Here is a 25,047-nt window from a genome sequence, read left to right on the forward strand (position 1 = left end):
TTAGCAGTCACGTCCAATGGATGCAGCTTTCATAACACTATGTTTAAGTTCTCTTAAAATTTACATTTAAAATATACTTAAAAACACTTAAAATATTTTAAGAATTATCAGCTTTTTTTTTAAAATGAATTAAAATGTTATAAAAATGCAATAAATTTATTAACAAAAGACTTTATTCGTACATAGTTCTCAAAAGAGCCAGCACTCCATGCCTGGTATGCATTCCACCTTAATTCTTCAGGTGAAATATCTGTAAATCCAGGGAAGCAGTCTCTATTCTTGATTGGCCCATAACAAGAAAATGGCCACTGTCCTCCATTTTTCCATGTGAGTATATCCTCACCTATTGATGATCTGGAAAAGGGATTTAACATATTACACCTTAAAAATAAATACATATATTAAAACTAAATAAATCTTATATAGCAATGCATACATGTCTACAATTGATATTTATCAATTGTAGACATGCAATCTTATTTGGAATTATAAGATTAGCACTGGAATTTAATTTTTCACAGAACAATTTTACAACAGATTTTTTAAAATAATTACTTACATATAGCTTTTCATAACAGATTATTCTTAACACGTTGAATGCCGACTACGAGTTAACTCGGACTGGTATGGCCTGCACAACTACGAGTATATTCATAGCAAATATGTGCAACTAATGGATAGTTGGCTTCTGGGATAAGAATGAAAAATCAACCACGGTGTCAGAAAACAGAATTTATTCACAAAAAAAAAAAAATTTTCTTCACACAAAGAGCTAGCTTCTCTTAGTGCACAGGACAATAATAGCGTATTCCGTGGAGTTTTTTATTTCTCGTACATACTCAACACGGCTTAGTCGGGCGTGGTTTTTTTTCAGTTGGTGGTATAGCCAACTGAAATTCTAAATAATGAATTTTACATTCAGACCTAATCTTCTTGGAACGTTTAGAATTTTTTCTCCAATCAAAGATTCAATGTAACTTTTCTGTCAAGTTACGGTTCCACCATAAAATGTCTGAAATTCAGAGAAACTCGTAACTTGAAAGAAAAGGATGTATGCATTATGCATATATATTTCTATAATAGGTAATGCAGTTTTTTTCAGACATGTGATGGTTTTTCTTAGCGCTGAATAATATGAGAGCATTTGATCTATAAACCAGAAACATACAACTCATCAAAAAGCTCTTCAAATTCCGAGTCACTCACATTATCATAGAACTCAAGCTCTTCTTCTTCGGTCAGTGGTCTATTCTTCTTATCCATGTTTTGTTTTGTTTTGTTTTTTTGTTTTTTTTGTAAAAACAAAAAAAAAAAAAAAAACAAGTAACAAAGTACTAAATACAACATACATGACAAAGTCTGTGTCACTGTAGTGGATTTACGCACAGCACAGATTCATATTCAGAGAATTCTGCAAGTTACAACATGTATGATTTAATTGAGTTAACTCGTAGTTGGCTGCCGCGAAGAATTTCCTATTACATACACCAATTAAAAGATAATTCGCGAGGCTTTTTTTTTTACAACAATAAGTTTTTTTTATGAGTTTTGGTTATGAATATATTATAATTTGGGTTTTTGAATAATTTAACATGCCTAACTCAAATTGCGTCGGGACCAGTTTACCCAAATAAGCCTTGGCAGTCAACGTGTTAAATGAAATAATTTATGTAGCTTTCTATACTCAACTTTAACTATAAAAATGTTTTAATTATTCAAAGAAAACATGTTTACAGTTGTAATTGAGGCTCATTTAGTCATGTATCCCAATAATCTAGACATTCTTCCTTTGAAAATATTAAATTAAAATTAAAGTAAAAGAAAGAAATTCCTTCTTTCCTAGTGTAAAAGTTTTTTTTCAATAAACTAAAGACATGAAAATCATGTTGGAGGAAATCATGTACAAGCACACTTGAGTGCCTTCCAATGTATCTTAATATATTCACTGCCCAAATGCATTCAAATGAATTTCAATTTTGTGTCTCAAAGAAGATATGGGTCCATTCAATTGTGGTCAATAAATGAGCACTGTAAAAGAAATGGCACACAAAATGAATAACTGAGCAAAATCAACACACTGTTTGAACTGTAGGCTAGCATTATGACTGGGATTTTGCTTTGTGTCAATCACACTGTCTAGAGAGTGCTATAAAAGCTGTATACCTGGTTCACAATTTCATATGTTCTTTGCTTAAGCTGAAATTATTTTATCTAGTTCTGTATTTTCCACAAGAAGAAAAGGTAACATTTTTTGAAAATTATGCTTGCTGAATTTTAATTTTTTAGTTTGTGAAAAACAAAACATCACCTTTAATGTGTTTCTACTGATAAAAATTTGTGTAAAAATTGTTTTCCTATAAAATTTTACCCTAAAGGGTTGTTATAATGGATCCATAGCCTGGAACATCAAGACGGAAAAGGAACAGGGATGGACAGCATGTTGAAGCTGATGACACTAAATCAACTGTTTACAATACTGAAACTGAAATAGAATTCCATTTCAGTATCAACAGAATTCTATTTCAGTATCAACTGATACTGAAATAGAATTCTATTCAAGTGATGCCAATTCTGAATCTTGTTCAAATGCATCTGCTGATGTAGGAATGCTACAAACAACAGATGCCGGCATTATTTGGAGTAATGACTCTCCACAGATGAAATGCGCTTACTAAAAAGCACTACCTACTTGTTCCACTGTCCCAGAGAAACACCCCAAAGCACATAGGGATGACCCTGGAAAATATAAACGGCAGCAAACATGTTAAGTAGCAGGACCTGAATCTGGTTTGAAATTCATGGGATAATTCATTCTGTCAGTTGTCCTGGTCACTTAAGTTTGATGCTAAGATGTAGACCAGTGGTTTTCAACCTTTTTTTAATAACGGCACCCCTAAGTAATTTATTTGGTTTTGCGGCACCCCCACTCAGTTTTCTGCCTGTTTTAGGTCCAATTCTCTCTCTCTCTCTCTCTCTCTCTCTCTCTCTCTCTCTCTCTCTATATATATATATATATATATATATATAATATTAATATTAAAACAATATTAAAAAATATATATGTTATATGATACTTATTACAATAATATAAATATAAAAATTACATTTCATAATACAAATTATATATATAGTATATAATTTTATTCTTTATATAGAGGTACTCAATAAACATCAATTATAGATCACCACAAAATTAAAAAGTACTGTACACCTTTTTATAACGAAATAAACATAGATTTTTAAAAAAATAAGTTTAAGTAACTTAAACCCAAATTCCATGGCACCCCTGGAATGTTGTTGCGGCACCCCGGTTGAAAATCACTGGTGTAGACGGTCCAAAGCTTCAGCACACTGTTCTCATAAAAAAAAAGAATTTTTATATATTGAAAATCTGAAGACTTTAAGAGATCTGACACTGTCCGAACAGCATTCCCAGTCTTTTCATCCAAATTAATGATAAATGATAAATGAAAAGAATTTAATGATAATATTCATCCAAATTAATGATAATAAATGAAAAGAACTGCTACTTTTAAAACTTTGGAAAACTTGGCATCCTGAACTTTCATTTTCATATAGAGTTTGACTTTTATTAATTATTATTTTTACTTGATATTAGCCCACTGGTGAGTGAGTTTCTGAACAGTATACAAGCCACCTTTAGTGAGTTTTTCCAAGGAATTTTAGATTTGTAAAAACAGAAAAATTATGTACATAATTTTTCTTTTTAGGTACATAATTTTTATGTAATAATTTTATGCACATAACAAACAGTAAAGCAAAGTTACAATAAAAATTAAAATCAAACTCAATTTTTTTTTTAATGTATGAAAAATGCTAAAAATCTTTTAAAAAAATAAAATAAAATGAAAACTTGCATTGCCTTCTTTTTTTTGACAATGTAGCAACATCTTCTACACTTACACAGATATTATATGATTCAATTCATCAAATTCTAGATCCAAATTCTGCAGAATTTCTTCAATTTAAGTTTTCATAAGCATAACCATCTCAAATCTTTGAAAGGTTGTATTGTACCCCTCTATGCTGATTTTTGAAACTATTGTAAATATAAAAACTGCTGTATTATCTAAAATTTTAACACTTTACTGCATTCAATTTTTGATCAGATGGTTGATTCCTCATATTAAAGACCAAGGCCTAGTTAAGCACTAAGTGGTTCTGCTTAACTGCTAATATCTTTTCAAAATGGTATAGCATCACCAAACAGGTGAATACACTATACATTTAAAAACTGCAAAACTGCCAGGACCCAGTACTGGTGGTAGCCACTATTAGCAAGCATATGTTGAAGTGTGAATGATGTATTGAATTTAAGTAAATAGCCAAATGATGTACGAAAGTAAAGCTTCCATTAAACAGATAACAACCATTACCTGCACCTTTAACCCCTAGAACTAGGCTGTGTTTGCCCTATACAGTGCAATACTACCGAACTACAGTGGGATACTTTAATATAATAGCTGAAATCAAATAAAATTCATAAGCTTTGCTGCTTTAAATTTTCAATCACAGGGATCATTCTGGTCTTACTGAAAAGCAAGGGTGAGTATTCAGTGTTAAGGCTTAGTTGAAAGCACATAAGTTTATTATATATGTTTAAATAGAGGTTTTACTTCCATACATGGCTTGGCTATTCACGTGGACAAAGTACATTGTACATAGCTTGGCATATGTTCATTAACAGAGGACACCTACCAGCTCTCCTGTCGTATTTCAGACATTAAACATATAGCAGATTCACCTGTTCAGATGATTCTGTACAATTAAAAAGTTATTAGCAACTCAGAGTTGAACTTATATTTTAGAATTAAACTGAGTACATGGTTTTCAGAGGGAGCAGAAAGATTTCCCTGCTTGAAAATCAAATGTGGTAAAGCAAACAAATTTAATTTGATTTCAGCTACTGTGTTGGAGTAGTGTTTCATATATGCATATTCGTGAAAGGATTAAAGTGTGTTATTTTGTTAAGATTTTCAAAACCATTCTAAAAGCCAAACACTCCTACCTCCTTGAAAATCAATGGCAATAGCCTGATTCTCAGCAAAGTGCATCATTCTTTGTGATTCATAAATATCACTTAATGTACTATTGATGTGTAAACATCTTTGCCGGCACCTACTAAATTTTGAACTGCAGTAAAACCAATTTGTCACAATTTTATGAAACAGAAATGACGTCAAATGACATTTCCAAAAATAGCATCAGTTACTTTACAAATAGGGTCTGACACTAACTCAGTTACTTTCCGGAAGTGATGTCAATTACGTTATTTCCGGAAAGTATATATTGATTATGAAATAAAAGAGCTTTTGCATTGTAAATATTTTATTGATCATTCACAAATTTCAATAATTTCAGCTGGAAGACAAGATACAATGGATTTATGATAACTGAAGAGATATATACTTGCAATTGCAACATATCCTAAAACATACATCAAACAAATTGGTACATCAAACAACGCTCTTAAAAACAGCGTTGACTGATGTACCAATCTTGTAGTTGAGACTGAGGGATTAGTGTTCATTGTGAGATCGAACATTTCTTGCAGGAAAATAATTAACGGTTTAGTTTCTCCCAATCCAATGTTAACATTGAAATCGCCGTTCATAATCATGGGTATTTTATGTAAATTTTTCTTTAACAGTGCTGCACCTTGAACCAAGTATGAGAGCAAAGCGAAACGAATGAAGTCAATTATATCCTGTATATTAGGAGAAATATACAGGATATAATTATACCAGGAGGCTTCTCAACTCATGATCTCGATGCCGTTGAGCATGTCAATGGATAGTTTTCTCGTGATTTCGACACTGTCTAAGTCTGGGTTCATGATCGTAATGATCTGTCGCTGCAAACTGCTGATCTCTCAGTTAGTCTTATTCACGTACTCAATGACATACAAGCGGGAGATGGTAACGCTGCACACAAAGGTTATAGCAGTGTAGCATTCAGTCCCTTACACTATTCAGAAAATTATTCATGTGAAAACACATAGGCACCTAACAATGGAATGTAATGAAAATACAGATTGTAACAATACAAGTACTTGTATTGTTGCAATCATACTATTCAACAAAAGGCTACAATCAAATGGGTAATTAGGCTATTGGCCTAACCTCTTCCAAACGTTGATTCAGTAGAGGAAGCAACAGGTGTGTGCATAAAACATTACAGCGTTCATACTAAATATTTCAGGTCACTAATGTCACTAACATTTATTTGGTAGAGTAGGTAGCAGGCATGAGCATTAAACGTTACATCATTCATGATTTTGGTTCTAGCTGTTCTACTTTAAAACAATTCTGATTTTATGTTTATATATAAAATATCTTTCATGCATACAGGTACACATGCAGTTTATTATTTTTTTTTAACCTTACAATTCTAGGCAGGAGTACTCACTTCGCATTAGCCAAAATAGGAGATATCATAATGTCAATCACTGTTAATGAAAGGCAATGACTAACTAACCTCCACATTATATGATCGAGATGTAGAGCAAAGCAGTAAAACTATCACTTTTGTATTCTTGCTATGAGTCTAGAATGACAAAGGAAAGCTAACGTGAGCCTAGAAGATAGTAAAAAACTTCAACCTGCATAGAGTGTAACCTGTCTTTAATTTCTTAATGGACAACAGATTATTCTCGGGCATTTCGTGGTACCTGCTGTACCACTTCTTCAGTGACTTTAAGGACAGCATAACAGAAAATCTACATTATACAGAGTTCTTTCTTTAATTCTGACTTACTAATAGATAAATTTTTTAATATTAACAGATCCATTGAGAATTAACAAACAAATTTTAATAATTAATTGATTCATAGACCGAATATTAATAAATAAAAAATAACAATAATACCAACATACCTGAACTACTGTCCTTATTACACTGTCAGCTTCATCCACTAAGAGATAGGATGATTATCAAATTATATTTATATGAATGATTATGTACTCTAAGACTACAGTCAAGGTTAAGTTAAGGTCTCCTGGAGCCAATCATATTTTAGACCCACAGTGGGGATCTTGCTATAGTGTTAAGGGGTTGAAAGGGATTAGAAATTAATTTTTGGACTTGGTTTTAAGGATATTAGAAGGGTTAGTGGGGGGGGGAACATTTTTGAATTTATTACTATTATTTTTAATTTTTTTTTATTTGTTCTAAAACACTTGTTTTGAACAACAGTACTTTAGAACAAACTATTAATAACAATGTATCTGTTAAGATTAATCAATTTATCTCATAAGTAAGTAAGTAAGCTCAAAATTAATTAAAGAACCCTGTACAATTTGGTCTTTATCCGCTGTCTTTACAGTTACTAAAGAAGTGGTACAAGAAGTATCCCAAAACAACTGAGAATAATCTGTAACCCTTTAAGAAATTAAAGACAGATTAAATGCCACACAGTTCGAAGTGCTCTTTTTTTCACTATTCTCAATTTTTAATTTAACTGGACACCATGCCACTAAAACCACAACAAGTATCAGCCTATATCACATGACTAAATTTGAGAAATCTATGCTAAGTTTTCACAATGATAAGATGACTGATTTAGAAATATCTTGCCCTCGTTTCTTACTTTCCCTAACCTTACCTAATCCACCTTAATAAAACTATTGTGTTCAATTTGATTATAAAAATGGGAATAAGCTGATAAAATTTTTATTTCTAATTTACAGTTTTTAACTGTAAATTAGAAATAAAAATTGCTTGCTATGTGTCATCATATTCAAGTACAATCCTCAATATAATGGTTAGCTGCTGCTTACAGCTGACCATTTTATTGTGATCAGTTGTAGCCATTAAATTAAGGATTGTACTTGAATATGATGACATAGCAAGCAACATGATATATATCATAATAATCAAGTAGTCCTAAAAAAACCTTCCCAAATACAGAATAAAACACTGTGTAAGTGAGTGCCTTAACTCCAAGAACATGACCTGGTCTTGGCACATTATAGCCTTAGTAACTAATGCACCAATAAAATCAAAACAATCAATCCAAGAACATGAAACCTAAAAGAACTGAATTTTGCATGCACACTATGGGAACTGGAGTGTAAACAAAGGGCTTTTATTGAAATGCATAAATTAACGAGTTATTAAAATTTCTAATGTTAGAAATTTTAATAATTTTAATAATAGTACCTTATGTTGTTAATACAGAAATTTAATGTCACAAGAGGTGCTATGGACAAAATGCACCTGTTACTATGTCTCATGGTGGAGTGGTCAAAACATAATACAAAATATGCTTAGAAATATACATAGTGAGTGGCAACTATCTCAGCAGTGAAACAAAGGTACACAGAAGTTCATCCAATCAGAATAGTCTATAGTCCAATCTCAATCATTCCGAAAGAGTGATGTGTAATATGGAATGTTTAGTAATATTTTTATAGTGGAATTCTTTGTTAGCTGAAAATGTGACTATTTCAAAGCTAAAATCAATAAAAAGGTAGTTACACTGAAAGTTAAAAATAAAGTTTTACACGGTCAAGGAAAAGAAACTGTTTCTCGTGTAAAAAATTTTTGAAAAGGAAGTGAAAATGAAAATCCTACAATTCCTCTTTTCAAAGCAGTTCAATGTAAGCAGATCAGCTGCCCCAGTCCGAACTAATATAAGTTACAGAAAAGAGTGAATGGAGGTGAAAGACTTTTGGCACATGGCCCATTTTGCATGGGTCATGTGCCTCTGTTAAATAGTGTGCTCTTAGCACACTATTTAACAGAGTGACCTTCTGCAATAACTGGACTATCTGCATGAAGCAAAATAAGTTATTTGTTATTTGGTTTTTAGGAGCATTAGCAACTAAGACTATATTGCTCCGGGGATATGCGGTGGTCATTCCCTGACCTTTCCACATCCTCCATATTTGGTGAGCACTGGCTCGAACCCCAGTCTAACCAAGAAGCGTGTGCTACGCACTGCTGCTCCTGCCCACCTGGCTACGGAGGCAACGCAAAATAAGTAATGAAAAGTGGAAATGTGATGACATCAACGATTATTGCTTTTCTTCAGGGTGGGAAAAGAAAACTTAGTTAACTTTAATTTATATGAAACTTAGTCTTGTCTTATTTCTCACAAAAACAGTCTACTGTTCCTTTGCTCAGCTTCAGTGATAGTCAGATTTGTACAAAAGATCCCATATCTCCACTAGGAATTACCCAAACTTCTAATCTCTCTTGGCATAAGCACATGATAAATATCACCTCCTCTGCATCCAAAAAACTGGGTTTTCTTTTTGCTCTCAGCATTACTTTTCTTCTGAACAACTGCTTACTTTGTACAAATCTTAAATCTGCCCTATCATGGAATATTGTTTACTTAACAAGTACAGGTCACTGTTGAAAAAAATCCGTGAATTAGAGTTGAATTTGAAAGTGTCTGCAATTCTGATCAGACAGGATAGGAGGGAGTATATGATGAGAGCTTTGTCGATCAATTCGGCCCTGGAAAGATTGTGCAAGGCTCAAGGGGTAGAATTTTTTCCAACCTGGTCTGTACTTGTTAACAGGAGAGACTGCTTCTACAGGGATGGGATACACTTAAATAGAAAGGGTGCAAGAACATTTGCTGATGCTATCGAGGCAGTGTTAGATGGGTCGGAAAGCTGCTAGCTTGGGGGGATACAAGGGCTAATATATTAACAGTAGCCACTGGCAGAGGTGAAATTGATTCTTGCACTGCTTCTATTGGAATGAGCAGCAGCCTGGAAAACAAGATGCAGGCTATTTCAGAGACTGCTGGAAGTCATTGCGGTACAAGTAAACACATGGGTTGTATTAGGGTAGCTAAGAATAGGAACAGGTGCATGTATACTTGCGTGTACACCAATGCTAGGAGTTTGGTAAATAAATTTGATGAATTTGAGGTATTGCTCAAAACATCAAAGGCAGATATTGTTGGGATATCAGAGACGTGGTGTCACACAGATATAAGGAATGCAGAACTGGAATTTGGGGAGTACAATGTGTACAGAAAGGATAGACAGGATAGGAAGGGAGGAGGGGTTATGCTATTAGTTAAGAAACACAAAATCCAAGGAAGTGAAGCCAGTAGACATCGCTGGACAGTGCAGTGTCGAGTCAGTTTTGTGTGACATAAGCATTGGGAGATCAAAATTGAGAGTAGGAGTGTGCTATAGGCCTAATGACTCTGATGAGTATAATAAGAAACTGTACAGGGAAATAGAGCGGGCCAGTAAATCAGAGAGTCTTATAATGGGGGATTTTAATTTCCCAGATATTGACTGGAATTTGTGGGTTGGTCACTCACACACACTAGCAAGGCTTTTGTGGATTTATTGGATGATTGTTTTCTACATCAGCATGTTCGGGAGACAACTAGAGGAAGTAATACTCTTGATCTGATTATCAGAAGTGATTCTTCATGCATTAAGAATCTGCAGATAAAGGAACCACTAGGTGGCAGTGATCACAGTGTGCTGAAGTGGGATTTACTCAAAGATGTAACTACCTTCAAGGGTAAAGGGAAGGGTTTTTGCTTTTGTAAAGGGGACTACAGTGGTCTGAGACAGTATTTAAATTCTATACAGTGGAACCAACTGATGATGTTACTAACAGCAAATTCAAAATGGGAAGCATTCAAAGAACTTATCTTCGAAGCTACTAGGCTTTTTGTTCCAACTAAGAAATATTGTTCTAGGTTTAGGCCTAAATGGATGTTAGATGAACTAATGAGACATTAGTTCATCTAACATATGGCAGAGAAGAAAAATGCATGGGATACATATAAATTAACATGTGACACAGAAACCGATGATAGATATAAGCTGGTCTGTAACCAAGTTACAAAGGAGGTTAGGCAAGCAAAGGCAGATTACGAGAAATATTTGGCAAAGGATGCAAAGAAAAACAGCAAAGAGTTCTTTACTTATGTAAACTCTAGAAGAAAGGAGATGAATCAGATTGGTCCACTTGATATCGATGGTTCAACTGTTGATGATCCTGCTCAGGTAGCTAACAAACTAAATGAATATTTTGCATCGACATTCACGCATGAGGAGTTATTCAGCGAGGGGAATGCCAGAGGTATATTCAACTCTGGCAGTAAGCTAGATAATCTTGTAATAACAGAGAGTAAAGTGGAGGAGAAATTGGTGAAGATAAACACAAGAAAGGCACCTGGGGTGGATGGGATCTATCCAGTTATATATATTAAGGAGGCAGCAAAGGAAGTAAGCAAACCCTTAGCCATAATTATGAGAGGGTCCTTGGACTCAGGGGAGGTACCCATAGACTGGAGATGTGCAAATATGACCCCAATTCACAAAGGAGGATCAAAGGCTGACACAAGTAATTATAGACCTGTGAGTTTAACTTCTGTTCCAGGTAAATTAATGGAAGCACTGATTAAAGAAGCACTGCAGGATCATCTAGACAAGACTTCAGTTATAGCTCAGACACAGCATGGTTTTGTTAAGGGAAAGTCTTACCTGACCAATTTGATTGGATACTATGATGCAGTCACAAAAGAACTGGATGCAAGGAATAACTTTGATATTATACATTTGGATCTTAGAAAGGCTTTTGATACTGTTGCACATGGAAGACTGCTGCACAAATTGGAGCAGTGTGCCATTGGAGGCAAATTGCTGCTATGGATAAAGGGATGGTTGAGGGGAGAAGACAGAGTAGTAATCAATGGACACTGCTCATCGTGAACTAATGTTATTAGTGGAGCCCCTCACGGTTCAGTGTTGGGTCCATTATTGTTTTCTGTATTTATAAATGATACTGATGATGGTATATCAAGCTTAATGTCCATGTTTGCAGACGATACAAAGGTTGGCAGGATTGTTAAGGACACTTGTGGCAGTATACTGCTGCAACAGGATCTAGAAAAGTTGAGCAGATGGGCTGAGAGGTGGCAAATGAAGTTTAACATTGACAAATGTAAAGTACTACATATGGGAAACCGCAACCCCAGAGCAACATATCAACTCTGTGGTACTACACTAACAATGGTAGAGAATGAAAAGGACCTGGGGGTAATTGTGCAGGCAGATATGAAGTTCTCTGAGCAGTGCAGATGGGCTGCAAGAGTAGCTCATGGTGTCTTGTCAATGATAAACAGGAATTTTTCTAGCAGGGATAAGGAGGTGATTATTCCATTGTATAAGGCAATGGTCAGGCCACACCTTGAGTACTGTATACAGGTCTGGAGGCCTCATTTCAAGAAGGATGTAGAGCTGCTGAAACGAGTACAGAGAAGGGCAACAAGATTAGTGAATGAAACAAAGGGTTGCTCTTACGAAGAAAAGCTAAAGTTTTGCAAATTACAGTGTCTGGAGACTAGGCACCGGTGAGGTGATCTGATTTTAATGTCATTAAAATGCCATCATCATCATCAGCCATTTTCAATCCACTGCAGGATGAAGGCCTCTCCAGCAACTTTCCAGTTCCTTCTGTTTTGAGCACTGGCCATCCATTTACTACCCAAAAACTCATGAATTTCATCTATCCATCTCCGCCTTTGTCTTCCAGGTTTTCTTCTAGCTCCTCTTGGGTACCATTCTGTTATTTTCTTAGTCCATCTGTCATCATGTCTCCGAGCTATGTGTCCTGCCCAAGACCATTTTAGTTCTTTAGTTTTGATAAGAATGTCCTTTACATGAGTTTGTTGCCTAATCCATGTGTTTCTCTTCTTATCTAACAGTCTGATTCCCAATATAATTTGTTCCATTCTTCGCTGTGTAGTTCTCTGCTTCTCTTCCATTCTTTTGGTGAGTGCCCAAGTTTCACTTCCATAAGTCATGGTGGGGAGTATACATTGGTTCATTATTTTACGTTTCAGACAAACTGGGATATTGCTCTTCAGTATGTGACTATATTTCCTGAATGCTATCCATCCAAAATTTATTCTTCTCTTTACTTCCAGCCATTTATCATTATTACAGCTAATAACTTGTCCCAGATAAGTATATGACTCCACCTTTTCAATTACTACTCCTTCAATCATTATTTCCCTTTCTGTGGCATACTTGTTCATCATTACTTTTGTTTTAGCCATATTCATCTTTAGCCCAAAATCCTTACTAACTGTGCATAACTGATTAAGATTTTCCTCTAATTCTTTGGGATCATGGCTTATGACCACAATGTCATCTGCAAATCGTAAATGGTTTAGGTACTCTCCGTTCACATTGACTCCTTTCTGCGACCAGTCTAATCTTCTGAAAGCTTCCTCAAGGGCAGCAGCAAACAGCTTCGGAGATATTGTGTCTCCTTGTCGAACTCCTTTCTCAATTTTAAATTTCCTACTGTCTTTGTCTAGTCTAATAAAGGAGGTAGCACTCTCATATATTTTCTTCAAAATCATAATATATGGCGTGTCTATGTCTTGTCTTTCCAGTGCCCAAAATGTTGCCTTATGATGTATGGAGTCAAATGCCTTTTCATAATCCACAAATGCCAGGCATAATGGTGTTTTATATTCATTTGCTTTCTCCATTAGCTGTGATATTACGTGAAGGTGATCCATAGTTGAGAATCCTGTCCTAAAGCCAGCTTGCTCTTTCGGTTGATTCTCATCAAGTATTCTTTCTAATCTGTTAGTAATGACCCTTGTGAACAACTTGTAGATGTGGGATAACAAGCTAATTGGTCTATAATTTCCAATTTCTGATTTATCTCCTTTCTTATGCAGCAAAACTATGATTGCATTATTCCACTGCTTAGGCGTCACACCATTAAAATGCCATTAAATTATTATTTTAATGGCACTGGAGCTTGTCACTCATATCCCTAGTATTATTTATTCATAGAAGTGTTTGTTCACAGGCTGATTTCAGCATTGTAGGAGCTGAAAAACTTGAAATAACTAAATGGGGGAACCCTACCACCTGTGCCTGAAATCAGCTAATTACAGCCTCGACTGATGAGGACTTTAGAAATTCTAATCACCAAAGGGAATTGAAAATTTTTAAATGAGTGGTGGAGGAAATGTTTCATGACAACTAAGATACCGCAGATGGCAGAGAGTAAAATCAGGAGACTACTGCAGCATTCACAGTTGCTTCTGTATTTGAACCATTATTCCATGCCTGAAGAGTATGTTAACAGGCTGAGGTGGGTTGCATATAATTGCCTAGTATTTTGGTTGAGCAATGACTGTGTTCCCTATTTAAAAAAAGAGCAATCACAAATACGTGTTTACATTGTACATGGAGACTGTGATTGGTAGCATAGTGGTTGAAGTCACTGTCTTTTCATACCATGTGAAAAAGGCTGGGTTTGAATCCTATCAATGACACGAGGAACTTTTTTCAAACCATGACCAAATTATTCGGTTTCAGGTGAGGGAAGCTTGGTTTTTCTCGAGGAATTAAAAAGTTTTTTTGTTTTTTTTTTTATCTAGCAAACATGCATTCTGAACAGAAAGCTTGCACACACCCACAAAATGCACAGACATAAGACACAAGGTATATGTGCTTATTTCAGGTAACTAAAACTAAAAATGAAAAAATAAAAAGTCCAAAGAGGTTTTACTGGTTCTAAATACTGGTAGATGTTATCAAAATATAATAGTATTGTGGCATTACTCCTGTAACCTGATTGCTTGAGGTTATTTTCTCTGAATTTGTTTTTATTGATGTTTGCTCATTAAGGATCAGTAACATACATCCAGATAGGTTCATAAGAGGACTTTATATGATTCTGACTTCACAGATGAGAAGCAGCAGCTTACTTCAATCTGAAGCAGAGGTTCCCTGGCATCTATACTGGGTATTTCAATTAAAAGGCACCATTGTTAAAACTGGATTATGTACTGTTTAGATTTTAAGATTTCTAAAGTTAAATTTTGTCTCATTAACTCCTTTTTTCTCAATGAAAAAGTTTTTCCCCCATCCTTAGTTTCATCTAAAAATGTACTCAGTGAACTCTGAAATGAATATAAACCAATTTTATTTGATGAAAAATAATATTAAGAATAAAACATTTGTAGCACAAGGAAACACAACATAAATTACTTTCTAAGGTTAGGTATTTAACACAGCTTAACATCACACATCCAATTTTATATTTTTGTCCTTTCAAATAAAATCAGTTTACATTAGTTTCAGAAGTTCACCAATGATGTTTACAGACTAACCCAAGGGTAGGGAACAACTTTTCCATTGAGGAAAAAAAAAAAAAAATGGTTAACTGGGCAAAATTTAGAAATCTTAAATTCTGATGGTAATATTCTAGGCCATCTTTTGATGTTTGCAGGCCATAGGTATTCTTCATTCCGAGGACTCACTACTAAAATGCTCCTTAAATTTAATTTTTTTTTAAAGAAATTCAAAGACATTTCTATAAATATGAAATTATTTTCACAACACTTATTAACAGAAAAAAGTTGAAGAAAAAATTTATCTTGGAAATCTGCATTTAAAAATTTGTTCAACGATATCATCAGAATGATATTGTTGAATACTATTTGAATTATATATTTTCCTATGAAAGATGATCCTGATAACACTTACTCCAATTTTAACAACAAATTCAAAAATGTCAATACAAATATAACAAAAATGATCTAGAACAGCCTAAAACTAAAAATAATAAAAATAAACCCCACTGCCTTTTAATTAAAACACCCTATATATTGACTTCCAGCCATGTAAATATCATTATGGAATTTCAATAATATTTACTTTTATTTTATATTTTTTATGGCATCTAACATTACATGTTATTAATTATAAAATATTTATCAATGTTTAGGCTTTCATAAACACATGCTCATTACTATCCTCTGCCCTTGAAAAAAAAAAAAAAAAAAAAAACGGAACCAAAATACAAATAAAATCCAAACAAATTACATAGCAGAATTAACTAAAACAGTAATAGAATTTTTAATACATCTCAAAAATTACATCAGCTTTTATTTATAATACTATCTAAAATATTTTAATCCTCTCATGAATCTCTGTAATGATTTAAGGTTAAATTTTTGACTGAATATGATGCATTTGCACTAACTTATACAAAAATATGATGCATTTGCAATAACTTGTACGTTGGTTAAATTTTTATAAAACGAATGGCTTATTAATTAAAAATTACTTGCAATTTACTAACTTACACATTTGTACTGCTATCCTTATGTGGTAAATCCTGCTGGGCTAATGAAGCAAACCTGTTCTTGCCAACGTTTGCAGCTAACGCATTATTAAAGCTGAAAGTTACTTTTTTTTTGTCACTTGAAAACTGATTTGGGTTTCTCCACTGGTATGGACTACCACCTTCGTATGACTGATCACCAGAAGTAAACCTACTTCTCTGTGGTGACTGATAGTTATAATCTAAAATAATGATGAACAAAAAAATATATTAGATCAGCTTTTTCAATTTTTTTTTTTAATTAAAAAAAAAAAAAAAATGGTGATGACATTTACTTTAAAGATATCATTAAGAGAACTCTTCACGTGCATTTTTTTAATTTATTTTTATTAATTTTATTTTCATGCTTATAGACGGTACAAGTATTAACAATCACTAGACAACTCATGGAACAAATTTTAAACATTACTTTGAGAATAGAATCATCATCAGCTCTTGTCGATCCACCGCAGGATGAAGGCCTCCTCAACAAGAAGTTTCCAGCAACTGCAGTCTTGGCTTTCTGTTGCCGTTGTAGAACAGCAAATAAAGTCATGTGGTATCCATTCCAAAATTTATTTGGTCCAATTATCATCAGTTCTTCTTGATATGTGACCTGCCCATTTCCATTTTAAGCACTTTGTTCTTTCGATGATGTCACAGACCTTTGTTTGTTGGTGAATCCATGCACATGTTTTTCAGTCTTTTTTAGTTAGAAAGATAAATGATTTTGTGATAACTGAGAAATCGTTGAAGCTAAACTTAAACAGGGCACCTGGAATGGATGGATCTATCAAATTATATTAAGGAAGGGAAGCAAATCTTTAGCCATAATTATGAGAGCATCTTTGGATTAAGGGGAGGTCCCTGTGGACTGGATATGAGCAAACATATCCCCAATTCAAAGAGGATCAAAGGATAATATGAGTAATTACAGACCTCTTGGCTTGATTTCTGTTCTAGGGAAAATAATTGAGTCACTCATTAAAGAAGTAATGCAGGGCAATCTGGACAGGAGTATAGTTATAACGCAGTCACAAAAAGAATTTGTCAAGGGGCAATCGACCAATCTGATTGGATACTATAAGGCAGTAACAAGAGGAAGTGGATGAAAAAATAATTTTGACATCATATACTTGGGTTTCAGAAAAGCTTTTGATACTGTTACTAGCAGAGTCCCACAGTACTGCTGGGCTCACTGTTAGTTTCTATATTTATTAATGATATTGATATCAGACTTAATGTCCTGGCTTGTTGTTGTTATTTGGTTTTTAGGAGCATTAGGAAATAAGGCCATACTGCTCTGGGGATATGCGGTGGTCATTCCCTGACCTTTCCACATCCTCCATATTTGGTGGTCACTGACTTGAACCCCAGTCTAATCAAGAAGTGTGTGCTACGCACTGCTGCTCTAGGGAAACCTAGAGCAGCAGTGCGTAGCACACACTTGTCTGCCCACCTGGCTACAGAGGTGCCTTGTCCTGGCTTACAATGATATGAAGGTTGGCAGGGTGATTAATGACAATCAAAATATTACTAGTGCAACAGTCTTGAATAATTAAGCAGATGTGCTGATGAGTGGAATGTAAATTGAGGTGTTTAATGTTGACAAATGCAGGGTATTGCATATGAGTAGCAATAATCCTAGAATAATATACCAACTGTGTAGTACCATAGTCAATGTAATGGAGACAAAAACAAAGGCTAGGCCACACCTTGAATACTGCTTACAATTAAGGAAGCCCCATTTTAGGAAAGAACCTCTTACCAAGACAAGCTTCAGTTCTGCAAATTATGGTATTTGCAGACAATGCACCCACAAGGAGATCTGATTGAAATGTTTAAGGCTTTAAATGGATTAGTAAGCTCGATGCTGATGGGATTCTTCCACTTGCTCAGATTATAATCATATGAGAACATTTAATTCATACTGAGGGAGGATAATCACAGGATAGATGTACAGAAACCTGTCTTCAGTCAGTGGGTAGTTGATTGTCGGAACAAACTTCCATTTGGTGTTGTGGAAATGGGTAGTTTGAATAAACTGAAGGAAGAACTAGACTGAATTGACAGGTGATATTGGCAGTGTTTTTTTGCTGTGCTGTATTGGTTTGCTTTCTTGCATTATTACTACTAATACTAAAATATTAAAAACTGTGTGTTCAGTTATAACACTATGTATTTTTCAGTGGCATTAGATGAATCAACTCACATTAAGGGTTGCCTTTGATCTTTACTCATGTCACATTCTGGAAAGCACTGATTTGGAATTCATGAAATTTTATACATCACCAAATCAAGTATTTATGAGTAGTACCTATTGTCTCAACATGCCCAACCATCATGTAATACCTTAACTCCTAATAAATGGATTTTCATAAAATATATTTGGTTCTTATTGAAAAATTTGTCAAATCATTCCAAATTTTTAATATTGGGCAAATACAAATCCAGCAATTATTTCTTTTTCCATCTTTCTAAACATAACTTGCCTCCCAGTGAGCAGATCTGCATGAAGTATTAGATTTAAGCTCTGATAAAAGTGAAATATACAGTAATACCAAATCTCATTAAAATCAGACAAACAGAAAACTGGCAATTATTATTTCTTTGTCCATACAGCCGCATGTAATAACTCGACTCTCAGTGGATGGATTTCCAGGAAATTTTATATTTGTCTCATTGAATGATTTATTATTGAGTGTTCTGAAATTTAATTAAAATCAGAGCAAAATTTACTCCAGCCATCTGAACAGCACTTTTCCAATTTCAAAAAAAAATAATAAAAAATTTAAAAAAAGCAGAACTGTTTTTGAATTCATGCAAGATCCATTTCATTTCAGCATCTACAATTCTTAACCATCTCAAGCACTTGTACAGCTCCTTTTTTATGGAGCGGCACCTCTACGATAATTTGATTATTATCGAAATCACATTGCATTTCACCGTCGAAATTATGGAGCTCTTTGTGATCGCTTCAGAATCGTTTCTCTTCAATCTAGATGACAACTCCATGGGTCTCTTTGTCTACAATATAATAAACTTTGTTATCGATTCTCCATGTCTTCTTGAACGAATACTTTTCACTATACCTCATTTGAATTCTCGTTGAAAAATTAATTTCTCCTTGCCTGTTCCTCATACTCGTCACTTACTGTAGTCCTCTGTTTCATTTCCTTCAGGTATTGAATTATCACAACATTGATTTTACACTTAATTCATCTATGTATAAGAATTTGATCCTTACTTTGTTTTCTTAAACTAAATTTTGTATATATTTTAATGCTAGTTTTGTATTGTTTATTACTGTTTTGCATTTTCTGTAACTCTTAGTGTTCTCACCATTATTTAGAATCTGTGTGCCCTGTGTGTGAGAAGTCTGTACATATATATAAATAAATAAATAAATAAACAAACAAACCTGTTTTATGTGGACTCATATAATTTTAAAGTGAAATGAGTTTGCAGTTCTAAATAGTTATTCCAAATCTGTCTTAAATTTTTGGTTCATCATGACTCTGCAAATTAAATATTTCTACAGCAAAAACAGTGAAATCAAAATATAGACACCAGATATCATTTGAAAATTTGGAGGCAATGTTGAAATGTAGTCAAACTAATTTTATGCATTTTCCCTAAACTACATGTCACTTTTCTCATTAACTGTATTACAAAGGTATAAAAATACAGCATATATTTTTCTACCCCTTTGTATTCTATAAAAGCACAGTTTGTAAGATTAACTAAATTTTTTTGTCGCATGACAAAATTGTTGTATGAATTAATTTCATTAATCCGTACAAGATTCATTAATGTGAAAATGTTAACACATTAGATATAATTTTGGAAAATATGCAAACACTGTTAGACACCACTCCTATAATATGGTCATAGCTAGTCAATAATTATTCGCAAAGTTATTGTTTAACACTGTTTTTATTTTTATTAGGAATGGGCTCAAATCTGGTGAGTATGGGCTTGGCACACCCAGGGTCCTGAGCTGGATATCATCATTCTTCTCTTGGTGTTCCTTTCCACTTATGACTCTGGTTTTCTCTCTCTCTCTCAGGGTAATGTGAGGAAGTGTAATGGCATGTTTCAGGGTAATGTGAGGGAGTGTAATGGCATGTTTACATTTTACATTTTTAATTTTACAGCATGCATTATCCATAATCTATTGTGATATGAGCATTATCTATGTGCATTATCTATTAACTAGTTATCTATTCTGATGTGAGCCGTTGGCCATGACGGGACAATTGCAACTTCACTTAAATCTATATATGTACATTGTTTCATTTAGTTGCAATAAAGATTTTCTCTCTAATTCAGAATATTTTTTTTTTGGCTGATGCAGCATAAGCCTCAGGGTTCCTTGCACCATATGGCTAATAATAATAAACGAACCGTTTCTAATATATGAACCACTTTCCGGTGGGTTTTTTTTTTTTTTTTTTTTGACAAATTATGGCGGTTGGGGTCGTATATTCCACACATCCCAGAATCGACCCTTTGTTTTTTTTTATTATTATTTTACTGTTCCTTCCTTGAAAGGCTACGGAATATCTCCGAAATTTTGCACATAATTCGAGAAGTGCTCATATCTGCGGTAGCAGTTCAACAGATGGGTGATACTCATCTGTCAAAATAGTAAGTTTTTAAAACTTACTATTTTGTTGGACGTTTCGAAATTGTCTATCAGGTTCGGGATGGTCGTACCAGCATCTCTCGCCGAAGCGACAGTTTCCCTGTAAAAAATATCTGCAGACTGCCATTTTAACCTTAACTTCTAAGTATAGTTCAAATAAGTAAAATGCGATTTTTTAAAAAGTAAACCACAGCATCAGCATAACAATTCATCGAGTAACTAAAATAAGTACACACTACTAGTAAGCTGTCACAATTCCAAAACTGAAACTACAATAGAATGCTCAAAACGCCCTCTACTCAGGATTTCTCTGTATGCATTTGGAGTAAAAAAAAAAGTAAATTTGGAGTATGAGATATTAACGGAAGCCAGCCTCAATAGGTGCCGGTCCCAAACCCGGATAAAATGGTGAGGGTTGGCGTCAGGAAGGGCATCCGACCGTAAAAAACTATGCCAAAACAAAAGAAAATGATGCTGAGACCCCATATAAACGTGGGAAGAAGACGAAGATAAAGAAGAGGTATTAACGTATAATGGAAAGATTGTATAAATGAATTTATAAGGTATAATGAAATTTCATTATACTGTATAATGGAATTGTATAACGTATAATGGAAATTACTGTAGTAACGAGATTAAAACAACCATTCTGTTTCGGGCACTCATGAACATTATGGCTTTAATCCATGGATTGAAATGGTATTTAGTAATCAAGAATAGGAATCCCTTTCCATCCGCGGATTCGAGATAACGCATTTTTATATATGTAAACAAAAATTTTACAATCAACCGTTTTTTTGTTTTTTTTTTTTCACGTATAAGCAGTTCAGTAAGGTCTCCTCAAACAAAATAACACAATTACTGTTTCCACTTCTGTAGATCACGTGGGAGATAAGGCAATGACACGTTAATATAGACTAAGTGATCACTGAATTATGACAACCCCTATGAAAACTGAATGCGACTCGTTGACCACGTGACGTACGAGAGTGCGGAGTTAGTCGACCTATGTAGCATAGATAAGGTGTTAGTGGTTCAGCACGTAGTAAAATTCCGAGCGTGATGGGTAAAATAAAGGATTTATCGGACTTTCATAAACGACAGATTGTGGGTGCTTGACGAGCTGGTGCCTCGATTTCCCAAACGGCTGAACTGGTGGGGTGTTCGAGAGCCGCCGTAGTTAAACTGTACCAAGACGGGCGTCAAAATGGTCAAACAACGACCCGACGGCAAAACTGCAAAGGTCAGCGAAAGGTTGATGTTAGAGGTGAGCGCCGGGTCAGACGACTCGTACAGGCACAGCACTGTTGAAAAGTTAACTACCCGATACAATATGGGCCAACCCGGAACACTATCTGGTATGACCAGGCGTCGCACGCATGGGCTATACCAGCAGACAACCTCTACGGCATCCTCTCCTAACCAAGGTTCATCGGCGTAAAAGACTCGCCTGGTGCAAAGAGCATGCAAGTTGGACGTTAGAAGACTGGAATAAGGTGTGCTGGTCGAATAAGTCACGTTATTTACTCCACACAGTGGATGGTCGTGTACGGATATGGCGTCATCAACATGAGGCTCTTCATCCATCATGCATGGTATCAAAAGTGCAGGCCAGTGTAGGCGGTTGAATGGTGTGAGGCCTGTCTCACAGGCAGCAACTTGGACCACTGGTGCATGTGGAACAACGTATCAGTGGTCGCCGCTATCGTCAACTGCTTGCTGACTGTATACACCCCGCTATGTTACACTTTTTCCCGAATGGCGATGGTGTCTTCCAAGATGACAATGCGCAGAGCCATCAGGCACTTGTGCAAGAATGGTTTGAGGAACACAATTCTGATTTCCAGCATATCGATTAGTCTCCGAACTCTTCTGATATCAATCCCATAGAGCACTTATGGGACAATATGGAAAGGCATATCAGGCGTCTGGATACACCAATCGCCTCCATACCTGCATTGCTGATCGCATTACACACAGCTTAGTTGGCTATACCTCCCTAAGGCTTCCGACATCTTGTTGAATCAATGCCACATCGGATAGCTGCTGTACTGAGGGCAAAAGGAAGACCTACGAAGTATTAGGTAGGTGGTCATAATTCAGTGATCACCGAGTGTATTTTGTCTGAAATTGTCGATGCTCTCTATCGGTTTGCTGGACGAAACACAAGCTTACGGGAGAAAAAAAAATTGTGTGCCGAACACGCATAGCGGAAGCTAAGTGAAACTTCTTTAGAATCTTTTGAAAAGTTTATTATTTCAATGTTACAGTGGTTTAATATTTTACAATTGTTTTACAAGTTTATTACGAAGTTTACAGATCTCTAATTTACACTCAATGGAAGTGACTTCGGTGGTCGCATATACGGGCTCTCAGGGCCGTGCAAAGATACTCGAGGACCCGGATGCAAAAGGGGATAAGTGGCCTCTGTTATTTAATTTGAGACTTTGATGGCTCCCTCGATTCGGCCCCCTAAATCGGGGGCCCTGGTTCGGCGCATCCAATACATCCCCATTTGTACGGCCCTGCATGCTCTAATACGCCTTACAATGTTCACTATCAGGCTTTGGCGTGTTGAATTATAAATTTTTTTCCGTCGAAATTTATGAAATACGGTAGAGAATGACAAAGAAAAATTATTATTATTATTATTATTAGCCACATGGTGCAAGGAAGCCGGAGGCTTACGCTGCACCAGTCGAAAAAAAATTCTCGAGTTACCCTGAAAGAGATACAGAGAGAGAGAGAATCAAAAGGAATCATCAAGAAAGAGAAGAATGATGATATCCAACTCAGGACCCTGGTTGTGCCAAGCCAATATTCACCAGATGTGAGCCGCTGGGGGTAATATTTTGGTTTTTAAAATCGGACTACTAGAACCTGAGTTATAGGGATTTAAAACGTAAAAGCGACACGCATGCGAGTTACACTGTCGCCGTGCTGTATGGCTGATTGCGTCATGCGTAGCTGCTACGTATTACATTTCGTGTCGTGTCGCATTTTCGTTGCGATTTTTGTCAATTCAGGACGCAAGTTAGTCCCATGTGAAAACTGCCTGGGGGGCGCCTAAAGAAGTTTCACTTCAAAAACCGTACGAACCTCACTTGAGACTGACTAACTCGACTATGCTGCGAAAAAATTCACAAAAATTACTTGCGTCATTGATCGGATTCTAACTCAAGCCTTTAATTATTATTATTATTAGCTATATGGTGCAAGGAAGCCTGAGGGTTATGCACCAGCCAAAAAAAAAAAATTCCGAGTTACCCTAAGAGAGAGAGAGAGAAGTAGAAGGGAATCACCAAGAAAGAGAAGAATGTTTCTATTCATTGTGGGAGGATGTGAGTATAACCACTGTTAACAATAAAATTATTTGGAGACGACCGATGTAAAATCAAAAATGTGGAAGCTTTCAAGGCAGTGAACCTGTTCGTCGTTCAAATATCGCTCAGCACAATTCGAATAGCGAATTTGTCATGTGGTGGTGGAATGAGGACACAATGATAAAAAATATATATATAATAATAATTCAACTAATATAACCTTTCTGTGATATGACCACTGTGCTACCTTAAAGCATAGCATCAACGTAAAAAATCTTCCTCGTGTAAAAGATGAAAACAATGTCGAATTTTGGTAGTCTGGGAACCCTGACCCATATCTAGACACCCTAAATCAAACGGCAGGTGTCCGGGACCGCCGTAATTGCGTTGTTCCGATGCCTTGGAACTCTGGTGCAAATGTGCCGCCGTACCTTGGTAAATCAACTTCGCAAGAACACAAGGTGGAAATTAGTTCACCTTCTACCCTATCAGTGACGCATTCATCAGTACCATTCATATCGAAGTAACCAATTAATTTAACCCCAGGAGCTCACATCTGGTGAGTATGGGTTTGGCCCACCCAGGGTTCTGAGCTGGATACCATCATTCTTCTCTTTCTTGGTGATTCCCTTGTACTTCGAGGCGCCTCCGTAGCCAGGTGGGAAGGAGCAGCAGTGAGTAGCACACGCTTCTTGATTAGACCGGGGTTCGAGCCCGTCACCACCAAATACGGAGGATGCGGAAAGGTCAGGAATGACCACCGCATGTTCACGGAGCAATATGGCCTTAGTTGCTAATGCTCCTAAAAAACAAACAACATCGAATCCCTTGTACTTCTCTCTCTCTTTCTCTCTCATTTTTTTTTTTTTTTTTTTTTATCTGGTGCAGAATAAGCCTCAGGCTTCCTTGCACTGTATGGCTAGTAATAAT

General features: G+C 35.4%; 1 protein-coding gene across 1 annotated transcript in view; it reads right to left on the reverse strand.

Annotated features, from left to right (window-relative positions):
* The window catches only part of LOC150084386 (nucleoporin NUP42-like), a 58,886-nt gene extending 37,868 nt beyond the window's left edge, over positions 1-21,018 (reverse strand). The window contains exons 1-3 of the mRNA XM_090376210.1: positions 20,816-21,018; positions 16,130-16,349; positions 183-354 (exon numbers count right to left, since the gene is read on the reverse strand). Of these exons, the coding sequence (XP_090232336.1) occupies positions 183-354; positions 16,130-16,349; positions 20,816-20,921 (498 nt within the window). The 5' untranslated portion in view covers positions 20,922-21,018. The remainder of the gene's footprint in view (positions 1-182; positions 355-16,129; positions 16,350-20,815) is intronic.
* Positions 21,019-25,047: the final 4,029 nt, after the last annotated feature.

Source organism: Mastigoproctus giganteus, chromosome 6, assembly GCF_048544385.1.
Source record: "Mastigoproctus giganteus isolate SK-2022 chromosome 6, ASM4854438v1, whole genome shotgun sequence".
NCBI lineage: Eukaryota > Metazoa > Arthropoda > Arachnida > Uropygi > Thelyphonidae > Mastigoproctus > Mastigoproctus giganteus.